The sequence below is a fragment of the Chelmon rostratus genome, chromosome 1, assembly GCF_017976325.1.
Source record: "Chelmon rostratus isolate fCheRos1 chromosome 1, fCheRos1.pri, whole genome shotgun sequence".
Taxonomy (NCBI): domain Eukaryota; kingdom Metazoa; phylum Chordata; class Actinopteri; order Chaetodontiformes; family Chaetodontidae; genus Chelmon; species Chelmon rostratus.
The window spans coordinates 30,191,741-30,214,056 of NC_055658.1; the positions used below are offsets into that span (position 1 = coordinate 30,191,741).

General features: G+C 42.1%; 1 protein-coding gene across 2 annotated transcripts; it reads left to right on the forward strand.

Moving 5' to 3' along the window:
* Positions 1–1,021: 1,021 nt before the first annotated feature.
* phka2 (phosphorylase kinase, alpha 2 (liver)) lies at positions 1,022–19,651 on the forward strand. 2 transcript variants are annotated; one of them, XM_041960155.1, is made up of 32 exons: positions 1,022–1,275; positions 1,402–1,491; positions 3,282–3,440; positions 4,016–4,063; positions 6,035–6,203; positions 6,367–6,449; positions 6,804–6,884; positions 7,009–7,107; positions 7,193–7,339; positions 7,466–7,519; positions 7,636–7,758; positions 7,876–7,971; positions 9,003–9,110; positions 9,364–9,442; positions 10,031–10,165; positions 10,255–10,364; positions 10,490–10,634; positions 10,986–11,064; positions 11,209–11,345; positions 11,436–11,606; positions 11,973–12,082; positions 12,173–12,309; positions 12,419–12,581; positions 13,253–13,332; positions 13,424–13,502; positions 13,582–13,711; positions 13,792–13,893; positions 15,502–15,620; positions 16,357–16,410; positions 17,560–17,793; positions 17,873–18,073; positions 18,172–19,651. In XM_041960155.1, the coding sequence occupies exons 2-32, from the start codon at positions 1,414–1,416 to the stop codon at positions 18,343–18,345; spliced, it is 3,684 nt and encodes a 1,227-aa protein (XP_041816089.1). In that variant the 5' UTR covers positions 1,022–1,275; positions 1,402–1,413; the 3' UTR covers positions 18,346–19,651. The 2 variants fall into 2 exon arrangements, with proteins under 2 accessions (XP_041816089.1, XP_041816169.1); XM_041960235.1 differs by lacking the exons at positions 1,022–1,275; positions 1,402–1,491 and having other exon boundaries at positions 3,360–3,440; positions 6,015–6,203.
* The last annotated feature ends 2,665 nt before the right edge of the window (positions 19,652–22,316 follow it).

The window sequence follows — 22,316 nt, forward strand, 5'->3', positions numbered from 1 at the left end:
TTGGTTCAGAGATTCCGTTACTCGTGACGTTGTTCCTAGCGTGCAGCTATGGCTTCCTGTCGCTGAAAGTTTGCCACAGTTGTTTTCACTTCTCGTTATTTACTAACACGGATATGGACCTTTGAGTCTGAAATAAGACTAATAATAAAAAAAATCACAGTGTGTCCGACCAAATGACACTTCTATACACATAGCTATAAAACCAAACAAGCTGTACAAACATAGACGTGTATAATATACAATATATAAAAGATAACTAGACAACTAGATACTTTGCTTATAAAGATTTTTAAAACCTATAAAATGCATGTAAAATATTATGGCTTGCTGTAGTGTAAATAAACCGTCCAACAGTATATATACATTGGTAGAATTAGCTCCACCACAACCAGTTAATTCATATGCTGCTTACATGTTAATGAAGTAGTAATGATAATAGTACAATGTATACAGTAGTGGAAGAAGTATTTAGATCTTTTACTGAAGCAAAAGTAGCAATACTGCAGTGTTTAAATATCCTGTTTCAAGTAAAAGTCCTGTATTCAAAATCTTTCTTAAGCACAAGTACTAAAGTATCAGAATCAAAATATACTTAAAGGCCAAAAGTAAAAAACTCATTATGCAGGATGGACAGTTTCAGAATAATATATATTACATTAGTGGATCGTGATTATTGATGCATTGATTTATACATCACTTTAATAGTTAAGATGGTAAAAGGGTGGCTCATTTTTTCCACCACTGCCACTCTTACGTATGTATTATTGTTCTCCTTTCTCTTCTGTTCTGTCGATGTTTGTTTCTCTTTCTCTTGCCCTGTGTGTCTTCATTTGTATGAAAAGCTGCTATGCAAATAAGATTGAACTTGTTGGGGAAGCGGTTGACGGTTTACTTTTGGGTTGGGCCTTGAAAGCTTGGAAAGGGAAGAACTGGAGGTGTTTTGGCGCCCCCTGTCGTCGAACAATCAAACCACAGGAACATAATGTATTTTTTTCAGAATGAATTTACAGTTGCACGCGAGGCTTTCACTGTAAAACGTCACGTATTGTCATCTGTGAGGCCTGACTGTACGCCTCAAGCCGATTGAGCGGAACACCAGGCTGTGTGTGTGTTTGTGTGTGTGTGTGAATGCAGGCTGTGCGTTTAAAGTGAAGTGTTTTTGTCGCCATAAACAGCTGGATGCTACTCGGCTAGCAAGCTTAAGCAGAGCAGCCTCTGCAGAAAGGTGTCAGCTCAGATCCGCCCTGCACGACTGCAAGGATGAGCCACTGCATGGTGAGTTTCCTCGGTGATTAAAGATAAATTCAGTTGCTGTAGTTATCGTACAGTCATATTAACAGAGAGGCAAATAGTCAAGCTTTTAGCACTGTGTAACGTGTGTGTGTGTGTGTGCGGGCGCAGTGATCAGTGAGGATGAGGAGCCGCAGCAACTCTGGAGTGAGGCTGGATGGCTATGCCAGGCTGGTCCAAGAGACCATCCTCTGCCACCAGGTGAGTCGAGACACAGGTGGCAGGACGCAGGATACAAGTCAGTGCTGTTAAATCACGTCTGCACGGAGGTGGAAGATCAAACCATTTTGCTTAAGGAAAAAGTAGCAGCACCACAGTGCGGAAACACTCGTACGAGCACAAGTCCAGCATTCAAAATGTTGCTTACGTACATGTTGCGTTGTTGAGTTTGCATCAAAATATACTATTCGTTATTATTCCAGATTAATATATTCAGGATTATAATCATTCATGCATGATTATGTAAGCAGCATTTTAATGTTGCAGCTGATACAGGTTTACATATACAGCATATTAATGTAAAAATCTGTAATGATACATCATAAATTATGTGTTGATTATATTTTATATTGAGAATGTATGATACAGAGGAAAAAAAAATACATGAATACATTGCTTGCTGGAATGTCCAAAGCTACAGTGACTCTGGAAGGTCGTTGATGTGAAAGACACCCTGAGGATGATGTTGTTGTGGCGCAGCAGTCATGGCTTAATGACCCTGAGCTTTTGCAAGCCTGGAGGACAGTTGCACTCTTTTGGAAAAATACAGAAATACTTTATTTAAAATAGAAGGAACCTGCAGCAGATTGACTTATATTGTTTAAAGAAAGGCCAAGAATTGAAGAATCGTTATTGGAGCGCTGACAGATATTCTTTGGAAAGTCACTCTTTAAAGTGATTCAGAAATTCTACATATATTTAGAGCAAGTATATAACAAGTCAGTGTCAAATAAATGTAAAGGAGTCGAAAGTTTGGTATTTGCAGCAAAAATGTTGTGCAGTTGAAGTATAAAGCAGCATAAAATGGAAATGAGCATGTTATAGTCCATACACCACAGAACTTTACTTAAGTATAGTCTGCATGAGTGATTGCACGCAGTGACTTTCCATCTCTGCATTTGTATGCATGGACACTGTGTTCATTATTAGTATTGTATGATTTTTGTGTTTTTGTGATGAAGTCCTCCATGTTGTCCAGCAGAAATATCGTAGATATGTTGATGTTTTGTAGCCTGTACAGGCTCAAGTTCAGCCAGTTTGAGCTGCATGGAAACAAACAAGGCGTGAGCAAAGGTCACCCTCTGGAATAGGCTTCAGACCAGGAACTATGCACCTTTATCTATCTGCACTTGAGCTGACACTGAGGCACACTTAGCAGTTGCCTGAGTTTAAAACTGTGACCCACAGGATTCACAGCTGATACGAAACTTTCCTTACAAAGCATGTGTGTAAGAGTGTAGTTTTGGTTTCAGAAGAGGAGGGACACGATGACTCAGGCTGTTCAACCAAAAACTGAAACTGAAACTATGTCAGTGTTTTATTAATGCATCGATCCAACTTAAAATCACATTCACTTTCATTGCTAGAGAGCTGATACTTTGACAATGCATGTTAACTGAAAAGGTCTGTCCTCTCCTGCCATATCCTTCGTTAAGTTTTAATGCTCGTGTTTTATTTTGTGATACAGATGAAATCACATTCAGGTCCCAGCATCTCACAGATATGAGCATTTGCTGCTTTTCTTTGTCTTATATGATACTATACAGAATATTTTGGGGTTTTGGACTATTAGTCTGACTAAACAAGAGATTTAAAGAAGCCCACCTGAGAGGCAAAACGCAGGGCACACAAAAGTCCAGCTACAGTCGATCTAAAGTCAGTCTGTAGGATGACTGTTGTGTGCCCTGGGTTTTGCCTCTCACTGTTACACATTTACAATCCTGTGTGTGTGTGTGTGTGTGTGTGTGTGTGTGTGTGTGTGTTTGTTTCAGAACCCAGTGACAGGACTTCTGCCCGCCAGCACCCAGAAGAAGGACGCCTGGGTGAGGGATAATGTGTACAGCGTCCTGGCTGTGTGGGGGCTCGGTATGGCCTACCGCAAGAATGCAGACCGCGATGAAGACAAGGCCAAGGCCTACGAACTGGAGCAGGTGTGTTTATGACAGAGGGTTAATGTGCACACCAGCGTCTGTTTGCTCTGCCTGTTGTGTTGGGTTAAATATGATGGAGAAGCGAGCTTTTGCTGTGTGCCGCACCACATTCTCATTTGATTAGTTTCCAAAAACATAGACTGCAGGTAAACTAAGACATAACATTTAACCATAAAATCAAGAAGTCAAAATAAAAACCTTCCTTTTTACAACTGAAGTGTGCATTTTATTCTTGTATGTCATGTTAGTACAAATTATTAATTTGGACATTTTGTCTGTTAGAGTAAGTAAGCAAATTCTAACATCACTTTTAGCTCATTTTGTTATATTATATTTAATAATTACCAAAAAAAATCAATAAATTTAATACAACATTTTATTACTTAGAAATAAAACTGAAAATTTGCAGTTCTAGTTTTAATAATTTAATCATAACTGACTGTTCTATGCACTGAAGTGCATTTCAACAGCTCAAATCAGCTAAGTGATTTCTACCTGCATTAAAAATAGATAATGATCGGGATTATAGTGACGTGTTGTAGTTAGCTGATGAAGCTGTTTTCGTCTGTTGATAGAGCGTGGTGAAACTGATGCAGGGGCTTCTGCAGTGCATGATGAGACAGGTAAGTCACACCTGCGCTCACACGACGTGTTTACACGCTCACCAGTGTTTGCACATACACACAACGCATCATGTGCTGGTGGTACACGCTCCAATAAACCTGCGTTTTGGTTCTGGGAAACCACAATGTGTTATCTGGGTAATTTAAACAGACCGTTTTATGTAAACAGCTTCTCCAGGCTTCTCACCACAGTCTGCTACTGTCCGCGCATGGCATGTTAAACTCAGGTGACGTACGTAGTTAGTCAGAAAAACAAACCTTTTAATGATTGACAACATGTTGGTGATCTCATAGCCTGTGGATGTAGCTTGACGTCAGCCATTGGTTGTGGACTACTGTTTTGTTGCCATCTTGTTTTTTTTTTCATATAAATGCAGCAGCGCTCAGGGAGCCCTAAAGCAAAGGGTCTTCATCCTCTGCTGTGATACCATCATCAGCAGGCCTGAAGAAATGACTCTTGAGACTCACTGTCAGGCCGACAGTGATTAGAAACCTTTAAAATGTGCTAATCATGTAAACGGGGATATGAATAACCAGATTATGTCGTAACATTATGGCCTGTATATGATCAAAAACAGGATATGGAGCATGAGTATGCATGTAAACACACCCTTGAGTATCTAATGGTAAATTAACGTTGTTTATTTTACAGTTTTTCTCAATCGCTTTGGTGCTTTTCTCACATCACTCTTAAAATTTGCACAACAGTTAGTGCATTTCTTAAAACAATTAGTGCAAACTGCAAACCTGCAAAAGCACATCACTTGCTAAAAATGGATAGTCCATCCCTCAAAAGCAAGTATTTATGTCAATGAAACTGCCAGTGTCTTCAAAATGAGACACAATCGTGTATGAACAAGAAAGTCAAAAGGCTTTGTTACATTTTCATTATGACAGTTTATTCTCTCAGTGTTTGCCAAAAAAGGTCAGAACTAAGTGACACTACCTGAAAATGATCAAGACAGCACTATATACTCCTTGTACCACCATTTAAAAACAACAGTAATGTTACACATGGCTGTAGTTAGGGGAGTAAGTGAGTACAAGACACATTTTTACTGTATATGTGCTCTGCAATTCTACAGCATTATACAAAAGAAAAACACACTGCAGTCACTTATTTAGAACAAACATAAGAGACACCCTTTTGTACATATTGTAACTGAACATAGGTAAATCATTCTGGCACATCCAGACGTTCCTGTCTGTCTGGCCACATCATTGTTCAATTTAGGAGACATTTCCAGGAAAAAATGATAAAGAAAGGTATGAAATTTGCTTGACAGAATTTGATAACGAGTTCAACAATTTTGCACGGAATGACTCAAGCAATAAAATGAAGACTATTAGTTTTATTGGGAATGACTATTCAGCATCAATGAGTATGGTTCATTTTGACTGACGTGACATAAGCAAACGATAATGTTTGAAACAACAGAGAATTGTATGAAACCAACTAAAACATGTCCAAAAACATTTGCAGTTGCTTCAGAGGAAGGAGAAATTGCTACTATGATGTGCACAAATGACTAAATGTTGTCGAGGTTGAACTAATAGTTATGAGAATTTTCATTCTGATCTGAGAAAAGCCCCAAAGCGACTGAGAAAAACTGTAATTTTTGAAACAATGTTTATGCTGAAAACTGTGTGTTGCTCATTAAAGCATAGTCAAATAAAATAGGTACTAATTTCATACAAAACTTAAATAGGGCAACATTTTTGTTGCATGCGATGCCCCATCTGTGTCTTCTAATGTCCCTTCTGATCTCTACTCTCCAGTGTTATAATGGCTAAAAGCCCCCCAAAAACACTTAAAAGAAGGGAAACGTTAAAACGTTCAGGATTCTGAGTTTTCATGCTCATCCTGCCTTGTCTTGTCTGGTCCCTTCCTGCCCAGACTTCACAAACTCTGAACTGTCTGTTGGTGTATTTCGTGGTTGCGTACATGTAGGCATGTTCACGTGTCTTCAGGTGGCCAAGGTGGAGAAGTTCAAACACACCCAGAGTACAAAGGATTGCTTGCATGCCAAATATGACACTCCCACCTGTGCCATGGTGGTCGGGGACGACCAGTGGGGCCACCTCCAGGTGGACGCCACCTCCATCTACCTGCTGATGCTGGCGCAGATGACAGCCTCAGGTACAGTCATGATGCAGAGTGCTGTGTATGTTTGCTGCCTTGTCTCTGTGTGTTTGTGCTCTCTCAAAGATGATTTTTGGTTTAAAAATGCCACACAAGCTCATTACGCAATAAACACCCTTGAGCATGAGTTGATCACTGAGCATTTCGCGTTATCACGCAGGTCTTCGAATCATCTCAAACCTGGATGAGGTAGCCTTTATTCAAAACTTGGTCTTCTACATAGAGGCTGCCTACAAAGTAGCGGTGAGTAACGTTTCTGGAGGTTTGGGAGGTTTCTAGAAACAGCTGAAACTGTAGTCCTCTCCCCATCTCTGCTTGAAACCAGCAGTTTGTAGCTATGTTAGCTGCTACTAGCATAACACACAATCTCTGACTGAACTGTTTGTGGTAGAGTTGAATTGTGGGTAATGTAGGAACCAGGTTTTGACAAGGCCTTGATTCTTTTTAAACTCTCCATAACTCTAACAATAATGCAGTAGTGCAGTGCTCAAATGGTGGAGTTCTCTTTGAAATGTGAGCTACAGTGTAGAGAAACTGGGATATTTTAGACACTGGAGAATATAGTAAGAAATGATGTGACCTTCATATCCTGTGCAGGATTATGGGATGTGGGAGCGAGGTGACAAGACCAACCAGGGCATCCCCGAGCTCAATGGCAGCTCTGTAGGAATTGCCAAGGTACAGGATCCACAAATTCCATCTATCGTTGTCAGCATTTGCAACATTTTTGGGGTTGTACGATAAACTATACATGAAAGTGTCGCATGAAACGTGCATTGAGTGCATGGATGTGTGTTTACAGGCAGCTCTGGAGGCCATAGATGAGCTGGATCTTTTTGGTGCTCATGGAGGGCCAAAGTCAGTCATCCACGTCTTGCCCGATGAAGTGGAGCACTGTCAGGTACCGTCGGCTTTGCCTCCAGCCGCCTCGGCACCGTCTCTGCTCACCTTTCTTTTGCTTAGCGTGTCTGTGTGTCTTCCCTCAGTCCATCCTGTGCTCCATGCTGCCAAGAGCTTCAACTTCAAAGGAGATAGACGCCGGTCTTCTGTCTGTCATTTCCTTCCCTGCTTTTGCTGTTGAGGATATTGACCTGGTGGCCATCACCAAATCGGAAATCATAAGCAAGCTGCAGGTACAGTCTAAGCCTGAGAAACACAAATCACTTGTTTTGGGATGATGAACCACTACAAAATTCTCTATTTTACCCAATATTTATTTCTTGTACATACATGGAAGTCAGTCTTTGGTGTAACTTCAGGGTCGCTATGGCTGCTGCCGCTTCATCAGGGATGGATATCATTGTCCTAAAGAGGTACGATTTCGAGAATGTAAATACTGCTATTTATCATGTATTTCATTGCTGTAATTGTGTGTTGTATAATTTGAGGTGGAAAGTTCTACTGTATTTCCTGGCTGTTGTCTCACTAGGATCCATCTCGGCTGCACTACGATCCTGCAGAACTCAAGCTATTTGAGAATATTGAATGTGAGTGGCCTGTGTTCTGGACTTATCTCATCCTGGATGGTATCTTTACTGAAGATCAAGTGCAGGTAATGATGCCAAACACACTGTTCCATATGCCGTTTCTACTGTATTCACACAGTCATGGAGTCTCTTTGAATGACTGCAGATGTAATTTTGAACAAGTTATCTTGTGCTCTGCACAGGTACAGGAGTACCGTGAGGCACTGGAGGGCATTTTGATCAGAGGGAAGAACGGCATCAAACTGTTGCCTGAACTTTATGCTGTACCACATGACAAGGTATAAGTATAGCAGATGCACCTTTATTGTCGTTACATTCTAGTTGCATGGTCTGACAACCCCTGCATGACTGGTCCTCATCTTTCAAAATGTGTTTGTGCTCATTTTTGGCTGCACAGTCTCTTGTGTTTCAACTTGAAGATCAGGGAACTACTTTCACACTGCTGGTGTTTGACACAAGCTTTCACCTTCAGTCTCATGCATGCAACTCTCCTGGTGGTGAAACAATTCTGACGCCAACACACCACGACAGCAATATAGATTAACAGGCAACATCTATTATTGATTTTATTATTACAAAGTCTTTTTGGTATAGTAATGGTTATCTCTTATCTTTGTATCTCTTATCTTAAACCAAGCGAACGTTGTTTACATACTGTAACCCCAGATTCTATGAGTATAGGCTCTTAAATCATTCTCTGGTGCGCAATGCTTATTAGTTGTCTTTTTTCCTGTGTGTTTTTGTGTGTGTGTGTGGGGGATTTCTTTTATCCTTGTACAACAGAATAGATTTTACATATTCTTGATTTTGGTTTCTGTTTTTAGCTAGTGCCGTCCTTAGGTCAACATTTTCAGTTTTTAGACATTGCCTTCAGCCTCAGCTGTACTCAGCTGTTTTGTACAGTTAGCAAATGTTAGCATGCTATCAGGCTAAACAAAGATGAACATGGTAGCATACTAGCATTGTCATTGTGAGCATGTTAGCATGCTGATGTTAGCATTAAGTACAGCCTCACAGAGCCACTAGAATGGCTGTAGACTGTTAGGCTTGTGTTTCAGTATCTTCTCACATACTGTACATCTGGTCTATTGTTACTCTATTTTTGGTCTGTTATCTGTTTGTTTTAAGTCTGCCCAAAGATTATTTTGTACATATTAACAGTATAACTACTATGTTAATGGTTGGGTAGTCTGCAAGCCTGTCAGCTCTCTACTGTCCTATGCACTATGGATATTTTATATTTTATGGTAATATGCACCTGTATATCAAACACATTAGAATGAGGAGATATTTTTGTTTATTCTGACAGGTGGAGGAGGAGTACAGCAATCCTCACTCAGTGGACAGAGTGGCCATGGGGCAGCTGCCGCACATGTGGGGGCAGTCGCTCTACATCTTGGGCTGTCTTCTGGCTGAGGTAGCCACAAGAACCTTGTGCCCTATATTGAGTGTTATCGTGCAACACTTGGCAGCTATCTGTTACTGCTGTGACTATCACAGCGATAGATGTTGATGCAAATCAGGAATAATACAGATTTCATCTTGTAAATGAGGAAAAACTACACAGAGGCATGATTTCCTCAGTACATACAGTGAAATCACTGCCGTTGTTTTCCTCTGTAATAATTCACCCTCCCTGTCTTCGTCTCTCTTTTTGTTTGTGTTAAAAGGGTTTTTTAGCACCAGGAGAGATCGATCCACTCAACAGGAGATTCTCTACAAACTTCAAGCCAGACGTTGTGGTACAAGGTTGGTGATTGGTCGTCAGTTTGAGGGAAAAGTTTAAGATTAAAAAATGGGCTGAATCCCAGAAAAGGGTGGGAAAATCTGACTCAGGAAGCAAGGAAGAAGCAGAGGAAATCACTATTTTAGCAAATGTTTTGAGTCTGTGATCGTATCACTTCATGAGGCCACTGTGAGGCCGTAATGCTCATGTTGAAACAAGGTTACAAATTGGATTAAAAATTTAAAAAATTAAAAATTGACAGGGGAGTTTTCTTGTTGCAGATTTTTATCACTAGTGGGCCAGAAATACCAAAACGGCTTGAGTGTTGCATTAAAGGCCTTGCTCTGCTTGGTGTAGCCAAACAAACAGGTTTTATATTAAGAACATATCTTAATCAGGCTCAACGCCACATTGTCAGACTCGGCCCGGCTCTCATTGGCCTCAGTTGTACTTTGCTGTGCCGTTTTTTGATTAGAAATCATCCACAGCTTCAAAAATATCGAGAATGTCCAAGAACATTTCCAATGTTTTTTCTGAGCATTGGTTTATATGCACATTTCCTAATAGAAGGTGAGATATAATGTACTGCTTCGTGTATATGTGTGTGTCAGTTTGTGTTCTAGCAGAGTCGGAGGACATCAAGGAGTTGTTAAGTGATTGTGGGATCATGGTCCAGATGATGTCAGACGTTCTGCCTATCAGGGTCATGCCTGCTCGCATCCTGAGCCATGTCTATGTCAGACTGGGTAAACAGGCACTCTTTTCCTCAGTCTCAGTCCTCAGGTGTGTGTTGTGTGGATGATAATAAGAGTAGCGTCTTGTGTCGTTGCCACAGGGAACTGCAAGAAGCTGAATTTGAGTGGGAGGCCCTACAGACACATTGGAGTTCTGGGAACATCCAAATTCTATGAGATCAGAAATCGCTCTTATATATTCACCCCACAGGTAAAACTAGCTGGTGGTGTTGTGATGATCATGATCACAAGCTAGCTAGAAGGTGCTGATAATGAATTCCCCTGATAAAGACTGTTTCTTTCTTTCTTTTCATTCTCCCTTTTCTCGCTGATCAGTTCCTGGATCAGCACCATTTCTACCTGGCACTGGACAACCAGATGATTGTGGAGATGCTACGCACCGAGCTGGCCTATCTCTCCTCTTGCTGGAGGATGACAGGACGGCCCACGCTCACTTTCCCCATCACCCGCAGCATGCTGGGTAATAAGGCTCTCAATCCATAGCAAAGCAGTCTTTAACTTTGTCCGTCTAGTGTCCTAGTGACAGTGCCATGTCCAGCTCTCTGTACACATCCATGCCCACAACTGATTATTTGTAGCTGTGAGCGGCACATCCATTTCCCTTGTGCATTGCATTGTGGGAGAATAGTGACAATCAACAGCACATTCAAAAATCCAAACGTTTTTTAAGTTTGTATGATGACTCTAGGTTGCATCTAATATGGTTTGCATGCATATAGCTGTGACATTGAACATACATGTCGTATATGTATGTTTTCTTCTTAAAACATTATTTCAATGCTCTTCACATAAATTATTTTTTTATGTCCAGTTGAAGATGGAGATGCGCTTGATCCGTGTATCCTAGCAACCCTCAGGAAACTACAGGATGGCTATTTTGCTGGAGCGAGGTCTGTTTCCATCTCTGACGCAGGTCATCACGCTATCACTGTGAATTGAATATCTGTTTGGTTTTCTTTTTTAAGCGTGTTGAAATGTCTACAACATGTTACTTCTCTTGCATGTGTGGGTATTTTGTGTGAATGTTACTACAGGGTGCAGATGTCAGACCTCTCCAGTTTCCAGACCACTTCGTTCCACACTCACCTCAGCTTCCTGGATGAAGAGAATGATGACAGCTTACTCGAGGAGGAGGAGGAGGATCAGGAATACGACAACTATGGGCCCCCAGGTAGGTCATGATGAATGATGGGTGTGTGCCCCTTTCAGCTGTATTTGATTAAGTGGAGCTGCAACTAATGGAGCATGTTTTTAATTGCAGAGGATTCAAAAGACATGTTTGACCAGTACCTCACCCAGCTCCTCCACAGCACCACCACCAAGTGCCATCTTCCTCCGATCCAGAGGGGGCAGCACCATGTCTTCAGTGCTGAACACACCACCAGAGACATCCTGTCTTTCATGGCACAGGTCCAGGGCCTGAACATACCCAGTGAGTTATTATGAAGCTAATAAGTCAGCTGAGTCTGCTTTGAAGAGTGTTTCTGTAATTTTGATTAACAGTAAGACATGGTTAGGTGTTCCTCAATATCCCATAATGCAATGCCGCTAAAAACATGCTTTCTTAGGGGCACAATTTGATTTTTCTCCAAATGCATCAACTTGTCCTTGCCTCCTTCCAACTCTAAATCTCATCTGACACTGAACAACAAAGTAAAAGCTCCTTGTTTTGTGGTTGTCACAAGCTTGGAAATGCAGGAAATCTCAAAAAATAGCAATCCAAATCAAATCTAGCACACCAAATATGGAAGAAACACCCCTTTTTTTCAGTTTTAATTTGCATGTTTGTGTGTTTTAGAGTCTTCCATGTATCTACCTGTGACTCCTGTTAAGAGCAAACACCGCAGATCTCTTAACCTACTTGAAGTTCCTCATCCTCAGCCTGGCCCGCAACTGAAGCAGCACAAGGTAGGCGCGGCTGATCCTTCCACGAGCGACCGTGTTGCCTCCCGTGACTTGCGTTGAAGCGTGTTTGTGCTACACTGTCATCCCTTTCAGTCCCACAGTGCTGCTGATCTGCACCTCCCTCGCGACTCTCAGGGCAACACAGACTTCGCAGCGTTGGTCAGGCAGCTGAAAGAGTGTCCGACTCTGCAGGACCAGGCGGACATACTCTACATCCTCTTCGTGATGAAGTACGGAAAAAGAGACAACCACCCACACGAAGACGGGCGAACACTAATAAGCAGACTACGCCATTGGGATTTACATAACCGACGTGTGCTTTATTTCTCTGATGACCAGAGGAGCTGATTGGCTGGTGGAGCTGACAGGTCCCGGGCAGGGCGGGGTCAGCGTGCGCTCCCTGCTGGAGGAGCTGTACATACAAGCCGGTGTCTGCAAAGAGTGGGGGCTCATCAGATACATCTCTGGAATGCTACGCAAGCGAGTGGAGGTCCTCGCTGAGGTCAGTGAGAAGTCACAGCAGACAGCAGGGAGGCGCAGCAGCTGGTTAGAGCTCTTTGTCAGTAACCTGCAGTTGGCTCTAGATACAGACCCTTGAAATTTTAGCCCTGTGGAAGACCTGTCAGAGCTGGATGTGCATAAATGAATAAAAAAACAGAGAGAGAGCTGATCTGACAGGGATGATTAGACCTGATCCATAAATGTGGTTGACCTGAACACACCTACACACCTACTGAGAACACCAACACTGGCAGCAGCTTGATGCTCCTCCAGTTAGTGTAGCCACAATCAGAAAGTGGCCTGGCCGCTAGTCTGCTTGGATCCACTTATTGACTCAGACCTGAGACCCGCGGCAATACAACCACACATGGTCTGAAGATCTTTACTGGACACCCTTGTCTGTACAGTCACTGTAGGTGTTTTGCCACATTCTGCCACGTGAAATAAAGAAAAGGCTGTCACAACATCTGTCGGCCATTAGAAAAACTGCATCATAACACACATGGCTTCAATACTAGGCTGTGATGAAGTGTCTCTGAGCAATACACTGAATACCCGCTGAATAACTTGCATAAAGGACCCAGAGGGAAGGCTGAAATGGTCTCTTCAGAATCAATAAATCACGAGATGATTAGAATAATTTCACTCCATCTTTATTCGTCTATTCTTCAGGCCTGCACAGACCTGATCTCCCATCACAAGCAGCTGACTGTAGGTCTACCTCCTGAACCCAGGGAAAGAGTCATCACAGTGTAAGTCGTCGTCGTTGTCAGAGATTTCGTGCTCACATTAAGGCTTTGTGGAACTGATTAGCACATAATAAACCGAATCATTTCTTCTCAGCCCTCTTCCTCCCGAGGAGCTGAACACTCTCATCTTTGAAGCCAGCGGTCAGGACATCAGCGTCGCTGTCCTCACTCAGGTAAATCTTTTTCAGACTGCCACAGGACTTTTTCAGACACTGATCTTACAGCTGTAAACTGCGTACGCTCGTCATACAGGAAATCATGGTCTACCTGGCCATGTACGCACGCTCCCAGCCGGCTCTGTTCGGGGACATGCTGCGGCTCAGGATAGGACTCATCATGCAAGTGATGGCCACTGAGCTGGCTCGCAGCCTGCACTGCTCCGGTAGGAAAACGCACTCCTGTGCACAAACACACAACCTGCCCTGCACAGTTAAAAATGGAACCCGTGTGACGTCTTTGTAGGAGAGGAGGCGTCTGAGAGTTTGATGAACCTGAGCCCCTTTGACATGAAAAACCTGCTGCATCACATCCTCAGTGGCAAAGAGTTTGGTGTGGAGAGGAGCAGTGAGTTTTTACCTCTTTTTCTCTGTCTCTTCTTGTCTTGACAGTATGTGTATGTATGTGTGTATTTATCTGTGTGTGTGTGTGTGTTGCACCATTAGCTCTGAATTAGAAATTGTACAAAAAAAATTGCCAATGAAGAAACGTCAGAATGAGCCAATATCAAGTTGAGCTGAGAAATATTTGCAAGAGCAGGAAAGCGAGCAGGGACATTTATGAACTAGGGATTGAATATGATGAGAGAAACAATTGAAAAGCAGTAGCTGTTGCCAGGACAACGTGTCAAATTATGTACATTTTCAGGTTCATACTTTAATTTAGGACATGTTTTAATACACAAAAAACACGTAATTTTTCTTATAGTGTTCATTGCTGCAGCATATCTATTCACCCTCCGTCTGAAAGGCTCCTGTCTCTTTAAGGCCCCCCCTCCTGAAAAAGCTCGGCCTGCTTAAGTTTAACTGCATTACTGCTGTAAATATCACCACAGCTGCAGCGTCCAAACCAAAAACTTCAGCCCAGCGGGCTGCGAACGTTCTGGACTGAGCAAGCTAGCTGCTGGGTGCTAATCAAATCATTCCTGCAGTTTGATTATTTCTTTTTCACTCTTGGCTATATCATTATAGTCTGGATGTGTCTATCAATCAAATACATTCACATACAGCAGCAACACACACACACCAGCGAGGATCACAGAGCAGAATGGATTTCCGTAGTTAACAACAGAGCTAATGCTAGCTGAGCTAGTGCTGAGCCGTGGGTGATATAATTCTACTTAGCCTGCACTTGATGTAGGAGGGGGAACCAAGTCTTAATGGCTTGTTGAATTCCTTGTTTTCTGACATAGACAGCCCACAAAGAACTGAATGGGTTGTTTTAGTCACAGTTTGTGGGTTGGTAGGCACTCAGAGACCCACATGTATGTGCACAAGCACTGAAAAGTGAATTTTTCAGAATATATTCCCTTCATTTTTTTATTGCCATGGTAACAGCATGGTTGTATGGATGTCATGTACCGTCTGTTAGGCAGTCCACCACTTTGGTCCAGACTGAAACATCGTTTCACCATCAGATACCTAACCGATGGGTTGCCATGACCTTTGGTACAGACATCAGTAGCTTTTCCATTACAGTTGGTCGCAAAATAAAAGCGATATTTCTGAAATTTCGGCAAACTTCAAATGCTACTTGCAGGTGTTCCATTGAACAGTGTTTTGCGAACCACCCGAAATTCTCGTAAATTCTCGGACGTCCAGTGAGATTTTATTTTGAGGCCGATGGCCGAAGGTGTTATGCGTCCGCTGACCTCGGTGACGTGTAAATGCGAAAAAAGTGTTTCCATTACACTTTTGTGATATACTTTTAGATCTGAAGAACCACCTCATGAGAGCATAAAAATGTTTTAGCGATATTTGAGAGGATTTTCGAAATATAGGTGTTTCCATTACCAGTTTTGTATTGCGATATTTAGGATTTGCACATTTCTAGGGGCAATGGAAACACAGCTACTGTTTTCATTTCTTCAGTGAAATATCTCAACACCTAGCTGATGCATTGTCATTCTGACACCAGGCTGCTAAAAACGTGTTCTTTTGTGTCTTTGTTCATCAGTGCGCCCAATCCAGTCAACGGCCACTAGCCCTGCCATCTCCATTCATGAACTGGGCCACACCGGAGCCACCAAGACTGAACGCACAGGAATACACAAGCTGAAGAGTGAGATAAAGCAGGTGGGAAGCACCAAATAAAAAACTGGATCACAATCAGACTGTAGATACGCTGTGGCATGTGCTATCTATCTATCTATCTATCTATCTATCTATCTATCTATCTATCTATCTATCTATCTATCTATCTATCTATCTATCTATCTATCTATCTATCTATCTATCTATCTATCTATCTAACACTGTTCTTGCTTCTGGTTGCAGCTGGATGACTCTCGGCCTCTCAGTGTGGGTTGGGTTTGATAAGATTTAGCATGTGACTGTTTCTAACCTCGGTGTTAACAGCCAAACCGCCAGCTCTCTCCTGCTCATTAACCGCCCGCTGGCTCTCAACATTTCGCGAGCCACAGCGTCCTCCATAGCTGGACCGACTCTCACCCCATCACAAGTATCACGCAGTGATTGTAGAAGAGCGTTTCATTTAAAATAACTTTTGCAGCTATCCAGATCTGGATGAAGCTGCTTTTAAGCAGCCCACCCTCAAAACTCACTTTGTGATCACGTTTTTCGGATGTTTTTTCTTGAGATCAATCATGTCGAACAGCCATTTTGCTTCAGAGAACCATTTTTTTCACCAGTTTTTGTATATTTGAGGAGGTGATTTACACCCTTCACTTTACAGATCGAACAGTAACATTTTGCTCTGTGTGGCTGCAGCATCATCATGACTGTGGTATGAAGGACCATGTGAACCATCTCAAACTGTTCTCTGTCGTCTGTCATCCACATCCATGTGTAGATCTTCAGCGGCGGTCTTTCCTTGAGTAGCAATGTCACTTCCCCTCGCTCCACGGTAAACCATTTCACCTCATCTGCTTCACATTGACTTGGTTTGTCCTCACTGGGGTTGCCGTAGTTAGACTGTATGTATGTACTGAGCAAGCTCATCATAAAGACGTTTTCCATTCAGATTCCATATTTTCTGCAGACACTAAAATGTGCCATGTGTCTTGTTGCATTAAAGGATGAGGCTGGCATTATTTTATCTTTTTATTATTGCTAACAAATGCCCTAAAGAGACCAAAAGCAACAATAAATATATTTTACCAACAAGTATTTATCATGATAAAGCAATATGTCAGCAGTTGAGCTCTTTTATGTTTAGGATAATAATTCTTGGAGGCACAAGCTACATCTGGCTGTGGCTTGTTAATAAGCTTAATTACTTGTTTTTTTTAATCTGTTAAGAGTAATTAAGACGTGGCTGCATACATGCTGTATTGCTTTGACTGGACTTACAGGAGTGTGAACAAAGAGCAGGACTGAGCTGCTTTCATTGCTCTAATTTCTGATATTGTTCAGTCAGGGTTTAGTAAAGGGTCAGTTGTTAATCATCAAAACATACAGTAACACCAGCCTTGTCCTTTTGTACGACTGCTGATATACCTTGTATTGACAGAGCATGTCAATATGCATGAATGCTTGCGTGAACTGTGTAACTATAGTGTTATTTGTGTGTGTGTGTGTGTGTGAGAGAGAGAGAGAGAGAGAGAGAGAAACGACTATGAGAAATATTTCAGCCTTATTTGCATGGACTTGTTATGGTATTTTCTTGCAATGTGACAAACCTGTATATGCTGTTATTCTTGTCTGTATACCATGTTCACCACCACCATTCATTAACCTGGAGATGCAGGCAGGGGCAGAGTAGTAGGCAGACATTTCAGAGTACTAATAAGTCTCTTGAAGGGAAACTCCAAATCTGTTTACAGGCCTTGGGGAGTACCTCTGCCTATGTAAAAGTAGTTGTGTGAAGCCTTTTTACGGCACTCGTGGGGGCTGTGCAAAATAGATACAATTTGCCTGGATGTGTGGTACAGACGCTACTGACAAGTGTGACGGTGTATGCAAGGAATACATTTAAGGTACATGCAGATAAGGTTGAAAATCAGTGAAGTGGTCCATTCAGTATGTTAGAACAGTGTCTTCCTGTTCACCACAGCGTTGCAGCAGCCCCTCCACCCCCAGTGGAATCCTGTCCCCAGTGGGCCCTGGTTCAGGAGATGGACAGCTGCACTGGGAGGAGAGGCAAGGCCAGTGGCTGAGGAGACGCAGGCTGGATGGAGCCATCAACAGAGTGCCAGTGGGCTTCTACCAGAAGGTCTGGAAGATCCTGCAGAAGTGTCACGGCCTGTCCATCGATGGATACGTGTTACCTTCTTCTACCACGAGAGAGGTAGCATCTCGCAGCTAAAGCTGGATTCAGGGCTTCCAGTGCGCATGGATGCGTGTCTCACTTTGTGTTATCTGTGTAGATGACCGCAGGAGAGATCAAGTTTGCAGTGCAGGTGGAGTCCGTCCTGAACCACGTCCCTCAGCCAGAGTACCGGCAGCTGCTAGTGGAGACTGTGATGGTTCTCGGTCTCGTAGCTGACGTGGACGTGGACAGTATTGGTGGCATCATCCACGTGGACCGCATATTGCATTTGGCCAATGACCTCTTCCTCAGTGACCAGGTGTGTTGCTGGCAAGAGATTCATTACTGTTCGAAAGGATGTTCGCGTATGTGTGCATATTCACCGAGGTTCACTCTGTTCTACCTCTGCATCCACAGAAATCCCACAGTGCCAGTGATTACTTCCTTGAGAAGGACCAGGCGACCGGAATCTGCAACTTTTTCTACGATAGCGCCCCCAGTGGCAGCTATGGCACCATGACCTATCTGTCCAAGGCGGTGGTCACTTATGTCCAGGACTTCCTGCCAAGTTCCAGCTGTCTGATGCAGTGAGGAAGCAGACTACTGTCTCGCTGCTCGTGACAGACCCAAAACACCTGAAGAGAAACGTTTTCTAACAAGGCAGCAAAGCTTCTCATTTTCAGTTCATACAATTTATGTGGTGTTTGTAACTATTTAATCTTCGATAAACTCTGTAGCTCTCATATACTGATGTAACATCATAGCCATGGCAGCTGATTGCAGACCACTATATAAGACTGTGACCATATTTATTCCTTAAACATGCTTAAATGTATGTTTACAGGACTTTAAAATGCAATTTGCAAAGATATTAGCACATCTCTGTGCTCTCTGTGTTGTGTGTGAGAATATCATATGAACAGGTATCTGTCTTGTAATTGAATATGTCGTATGTTGTAATTCCACTGAGCCCGCTGGTTATCAGAGTAAACATTTTGATCATAAATCTTTTTATTTTCCAGCTGTTTGGCCTAAACATGTGGGCAGAATAATAAAATACAAATCATAAATAACTATTTGTACCCACAAATTGCTAATTTGTGCATATGATTTAAGAAAAACGTTACCTCTAATAGCTTCCAGCCTCTTTATAATTCAGTGTTAATGAAACTTGTTGTAAAATTGTATTAACGCGAACCAATATGGGAGCAATCAGAGTTTTCTTGATGTTTTTGTCTTTGTGTCGGTGCTGTGTGTTTCGTGAATGAATGTAAATTAATTCTCTTCTTGTCTGCATATGAATGTTGCCCCAAAGTTTTGCTGCTGACATAGCGAGCCAGCATTTGCATGTACCGCAGCATATCGAAGGTACGGAAATTTATTTACAGTGAACATAACTTTATTTCAGGTATGTTGGGGTAGAAATCTGCTTTAATACATAACAGTGTTTTATATATATGTGTGTGTACATATACATGCACTATGTATGGTGTATAAGTAGAGAAAACAAATGGCAGGACATCCAGACATTGTTAAAGTACCACAGAGGTCAGAGTATGTTGAAAAGGGTCTTTGTAAGTCTGAGAAGAGCGTTATCCCGTATTTGACTGTACAAGTTTTGTGCGCAGAAAGCAAAACAGCAGGAAACAGCAAACTACTGATATATTTGAATGCCAACCCATCCCTGCAATATTTGCATTTACTTAAAGTTAATATATCAAAAACAGAGAGAATTTTAAATAATTATTTTACTAATAAAATACAGTATGCAGGTCATCTATTTAACATTTAAAAACCTGTTCAGTTATTTTGACTATGCAATTGCTGCTCATTTCCATCAGAAAAGTATGTTTATTATGTTATTTTCAAAGTACATTCATACAATAATAAAATCATTTGACTAACAATGGTAACCTCTCATTAATCTGTCACATATCCCTTTGTATGCGGGCAGCAGTAGGAGCTCTGATTGGCCAATCAGAGCTTCGGCTGTTGTTCTAAGGGTCGAGCTTTTGATGAGGAAGGGGCTCTCGAGCTCAGCCAGCAGTGTTTGCTGTTGTTCTTGGTAGACATTTCTTCCAGCTGTAGGGGGAGAGGCGGTGGGAGGCTGGACAGGCACATTTATGCCCGCCTCTTTGGTTCACGCACAGGTGGGAACACCCTCCATTCTTCCGACTGCACTCATTAATGTCTGGAGGAGAGGGACGGAATAAATCAAGTTTTTTTTATCCCCAAAACTCACTCTATATACATAATTGGGGTGAGCATTTCCCATAAACTCTTTTCATTTCAGCCTTCCTGCTGGCAAACTGCTAAAGACAGAACCTACACTGGATAAAAGCATCCAGCCCGACATGTTAATGTTAAAGCGAGCTGCACTTGCTGTAGTAGATGATAAAGTCCTGCCAGCTTTAGTTTTAGACTTAATCAGCCAGCGGTGCAAGAAAAAGTATTATTTTTATCTTAATTCAGAAGATGTGTGCACGCCACGGCACCTTCGCAGGGAACTCGGTCCAGTGGTCTACTGAAGTAAAATTCATCTAATTCTTGGCAAGGAAGAGAATAAGCTTATGTCTCAGAAATGCTGAGCTACGCCTTTACATAAACCTGATCAATTAGTTGGCAAATTACCAAATTCACATAATACATGAGTCGTATTATGTTATATTTTTACTAATTTACATGCATTTTGTACAGCAGGATCCTTCAGATTCTGTGTTTCATGTGTAATGATGTGTGTGTATGAGTGTGCACGACCCCACTGACCCTTGCAGCGTCGTCCATCTCTGTGGAGTGTGAATCCTCTGGGGCAGATGCAGCGGTGAGAGCCCGGCAGGTTGACACACCGCCACTCACACCTTCCCTCCTGGCACTCATTTACATCTGTGTGCGGAAACAACGGGAAGCTCAGACTTTTGATGTAAGTTGGAGAAGTCTGCTGAGTTTTCTTCCTACCTACGCACTCATCCCCACGAGCCCGTGCAGCTGAGTTCTCAGGTGTTGCTGTCGGGCGCTTCCTGTACCCAGGTGGACACTCGGTGATGCAGCTGCGTCCGTCTCCAGCTAAGACGTGCCCATACGTGCAGGAGCATCTGAAGGATCCTGGTGAGTTGTGGCACTGCTCCATACATGGGCCGAGCCCCTGATTAGAAACACACTCATCTATATCTGGATAAGAAAAGGAAGTTTAGGAGAAGAAGAATAAGTCTACACCTTTTCTATTTTATTTAAATATTCAATTTGATTGTCATATTATCAGAAAGGCACTGGAACAGTGCACTGATAGCGAAACATATTTCTAGTGTTGGCAACACTTGGTGCCTCTTTTTCTTTCTTTTTCTTTTTTAAGGCGGTATAATTAGATTTTGTGCTTCATAAGAGCTGAAAGATTAAAAATGTCTAATAATAAGCCAAATAAAATAACCGTTTTGCTGCATGTTTAAATAATTTGGTTTCAAAACAGGATTTTGATAGATTTACCCCACTAAGAGTGAAACATGCACATTGACAAATACAGACTTACACAGCAAGTTTATTTGTTTTGTTTGTTATAAAATACCCTAGTTAACTGCTCTCTCTCTCTCTGAGATCCACTTTAGGGCCGTGCTTCATGGAGTGCACACATGAAAATGCGGCCGCAGCATACCAGCAGTTGCCATTTACCTAATTAGGTCAAGCAGGGGGATCAGAGACGAGAGAGGGGAGGGCATGTAGGGGGATTTTTGTTGAGTTTGGTCGTTGTTTAGTGTTTCTTTAGAGTATTAGGTGGTTTTGTTAACTTTACCAGACTGTAGTTATTTGCATTGTGTAGAATAAGTGTCAGTGTGTTAAATAAACATATATGTGTGTGTGTGTTTTAAGTTAAGTGTGGGCAGGTCACAGTGTCACTGGGGTGGGGGGAGATTGGCTATAAAAGCCAGGTGAGCAATAGTGCAGTGTGAGAAGGGGGGGTAGGTTGAAGCTCTTGCTCTGTTCTGTTCTGCTGCTTCTGCAATCTGCCACAATTCCCTGCACCTTGGTGACTCTTTTGCCCTGCTGGTTTTTTTTGTGAGCTCTGTGTTTTATGTGTGTGAAAATAAGTAAAAACCTGGAGCTCTGGAACTCTGGAAAATAAAATGTATTGCTGGTCGGCTGCTCTTATTATCCATCCTGCTGTGCCCTTTGATTCTGCCTGGTTCATCCAGTTTGTAGAGGCTGAGCACATCCAAACCCTACAACCTCATATTCTGATCCATTTAACTAAAATATAGGATGCATGTTATGAGGGAGACTACGAGTCTGCAGACATGCTAGCAGTTCTCTGAGGCTGTGAGCTAAAGGCTAATGATAGCATGCTAACATACTGATTAAACAGGTAATGTTTGCAACTTTGTGCTTTAAAAACTGCTATATAAATATAGTTACTATGTTATGAGCTAATTATGCTCATTAAAAATGTTAGCAACTATCTTAGTTTAGCATAACAGTCCAGACAAATATGCTGCTAACATTTGCTACTTAGCGTATAACACCAGGTATAGCTAAAAGTAATGAGAATATGGTTAGTTGTGGAAATATTTGGT

Excerpts from the sequence above, each read along its gene's own strand:
- phka2 (XM_041960155.1), top strand. The coding sequence starts at position 1,414 with ATGAGGAGCCGCAGCAACTCTGGAGTGAGGCTGGATGGCTATGCCAGG. Across the intron at positions 9,111-9,363 it reads TGGGCTGTCTTCTGGCTGAG|GGTTTTTTAGCACCAGGAGA; the intron begins GTAGCCACAAGA and ends TTGTGTTAAAAG. Across the intron at positions 12,310-12,418 it reads TACATCCTCTTCGTGATGAA|AGGAGCTGATTGGCTGGTGG; the intron begins GTACGGAAAAAG and ends TCTGATGACCAG.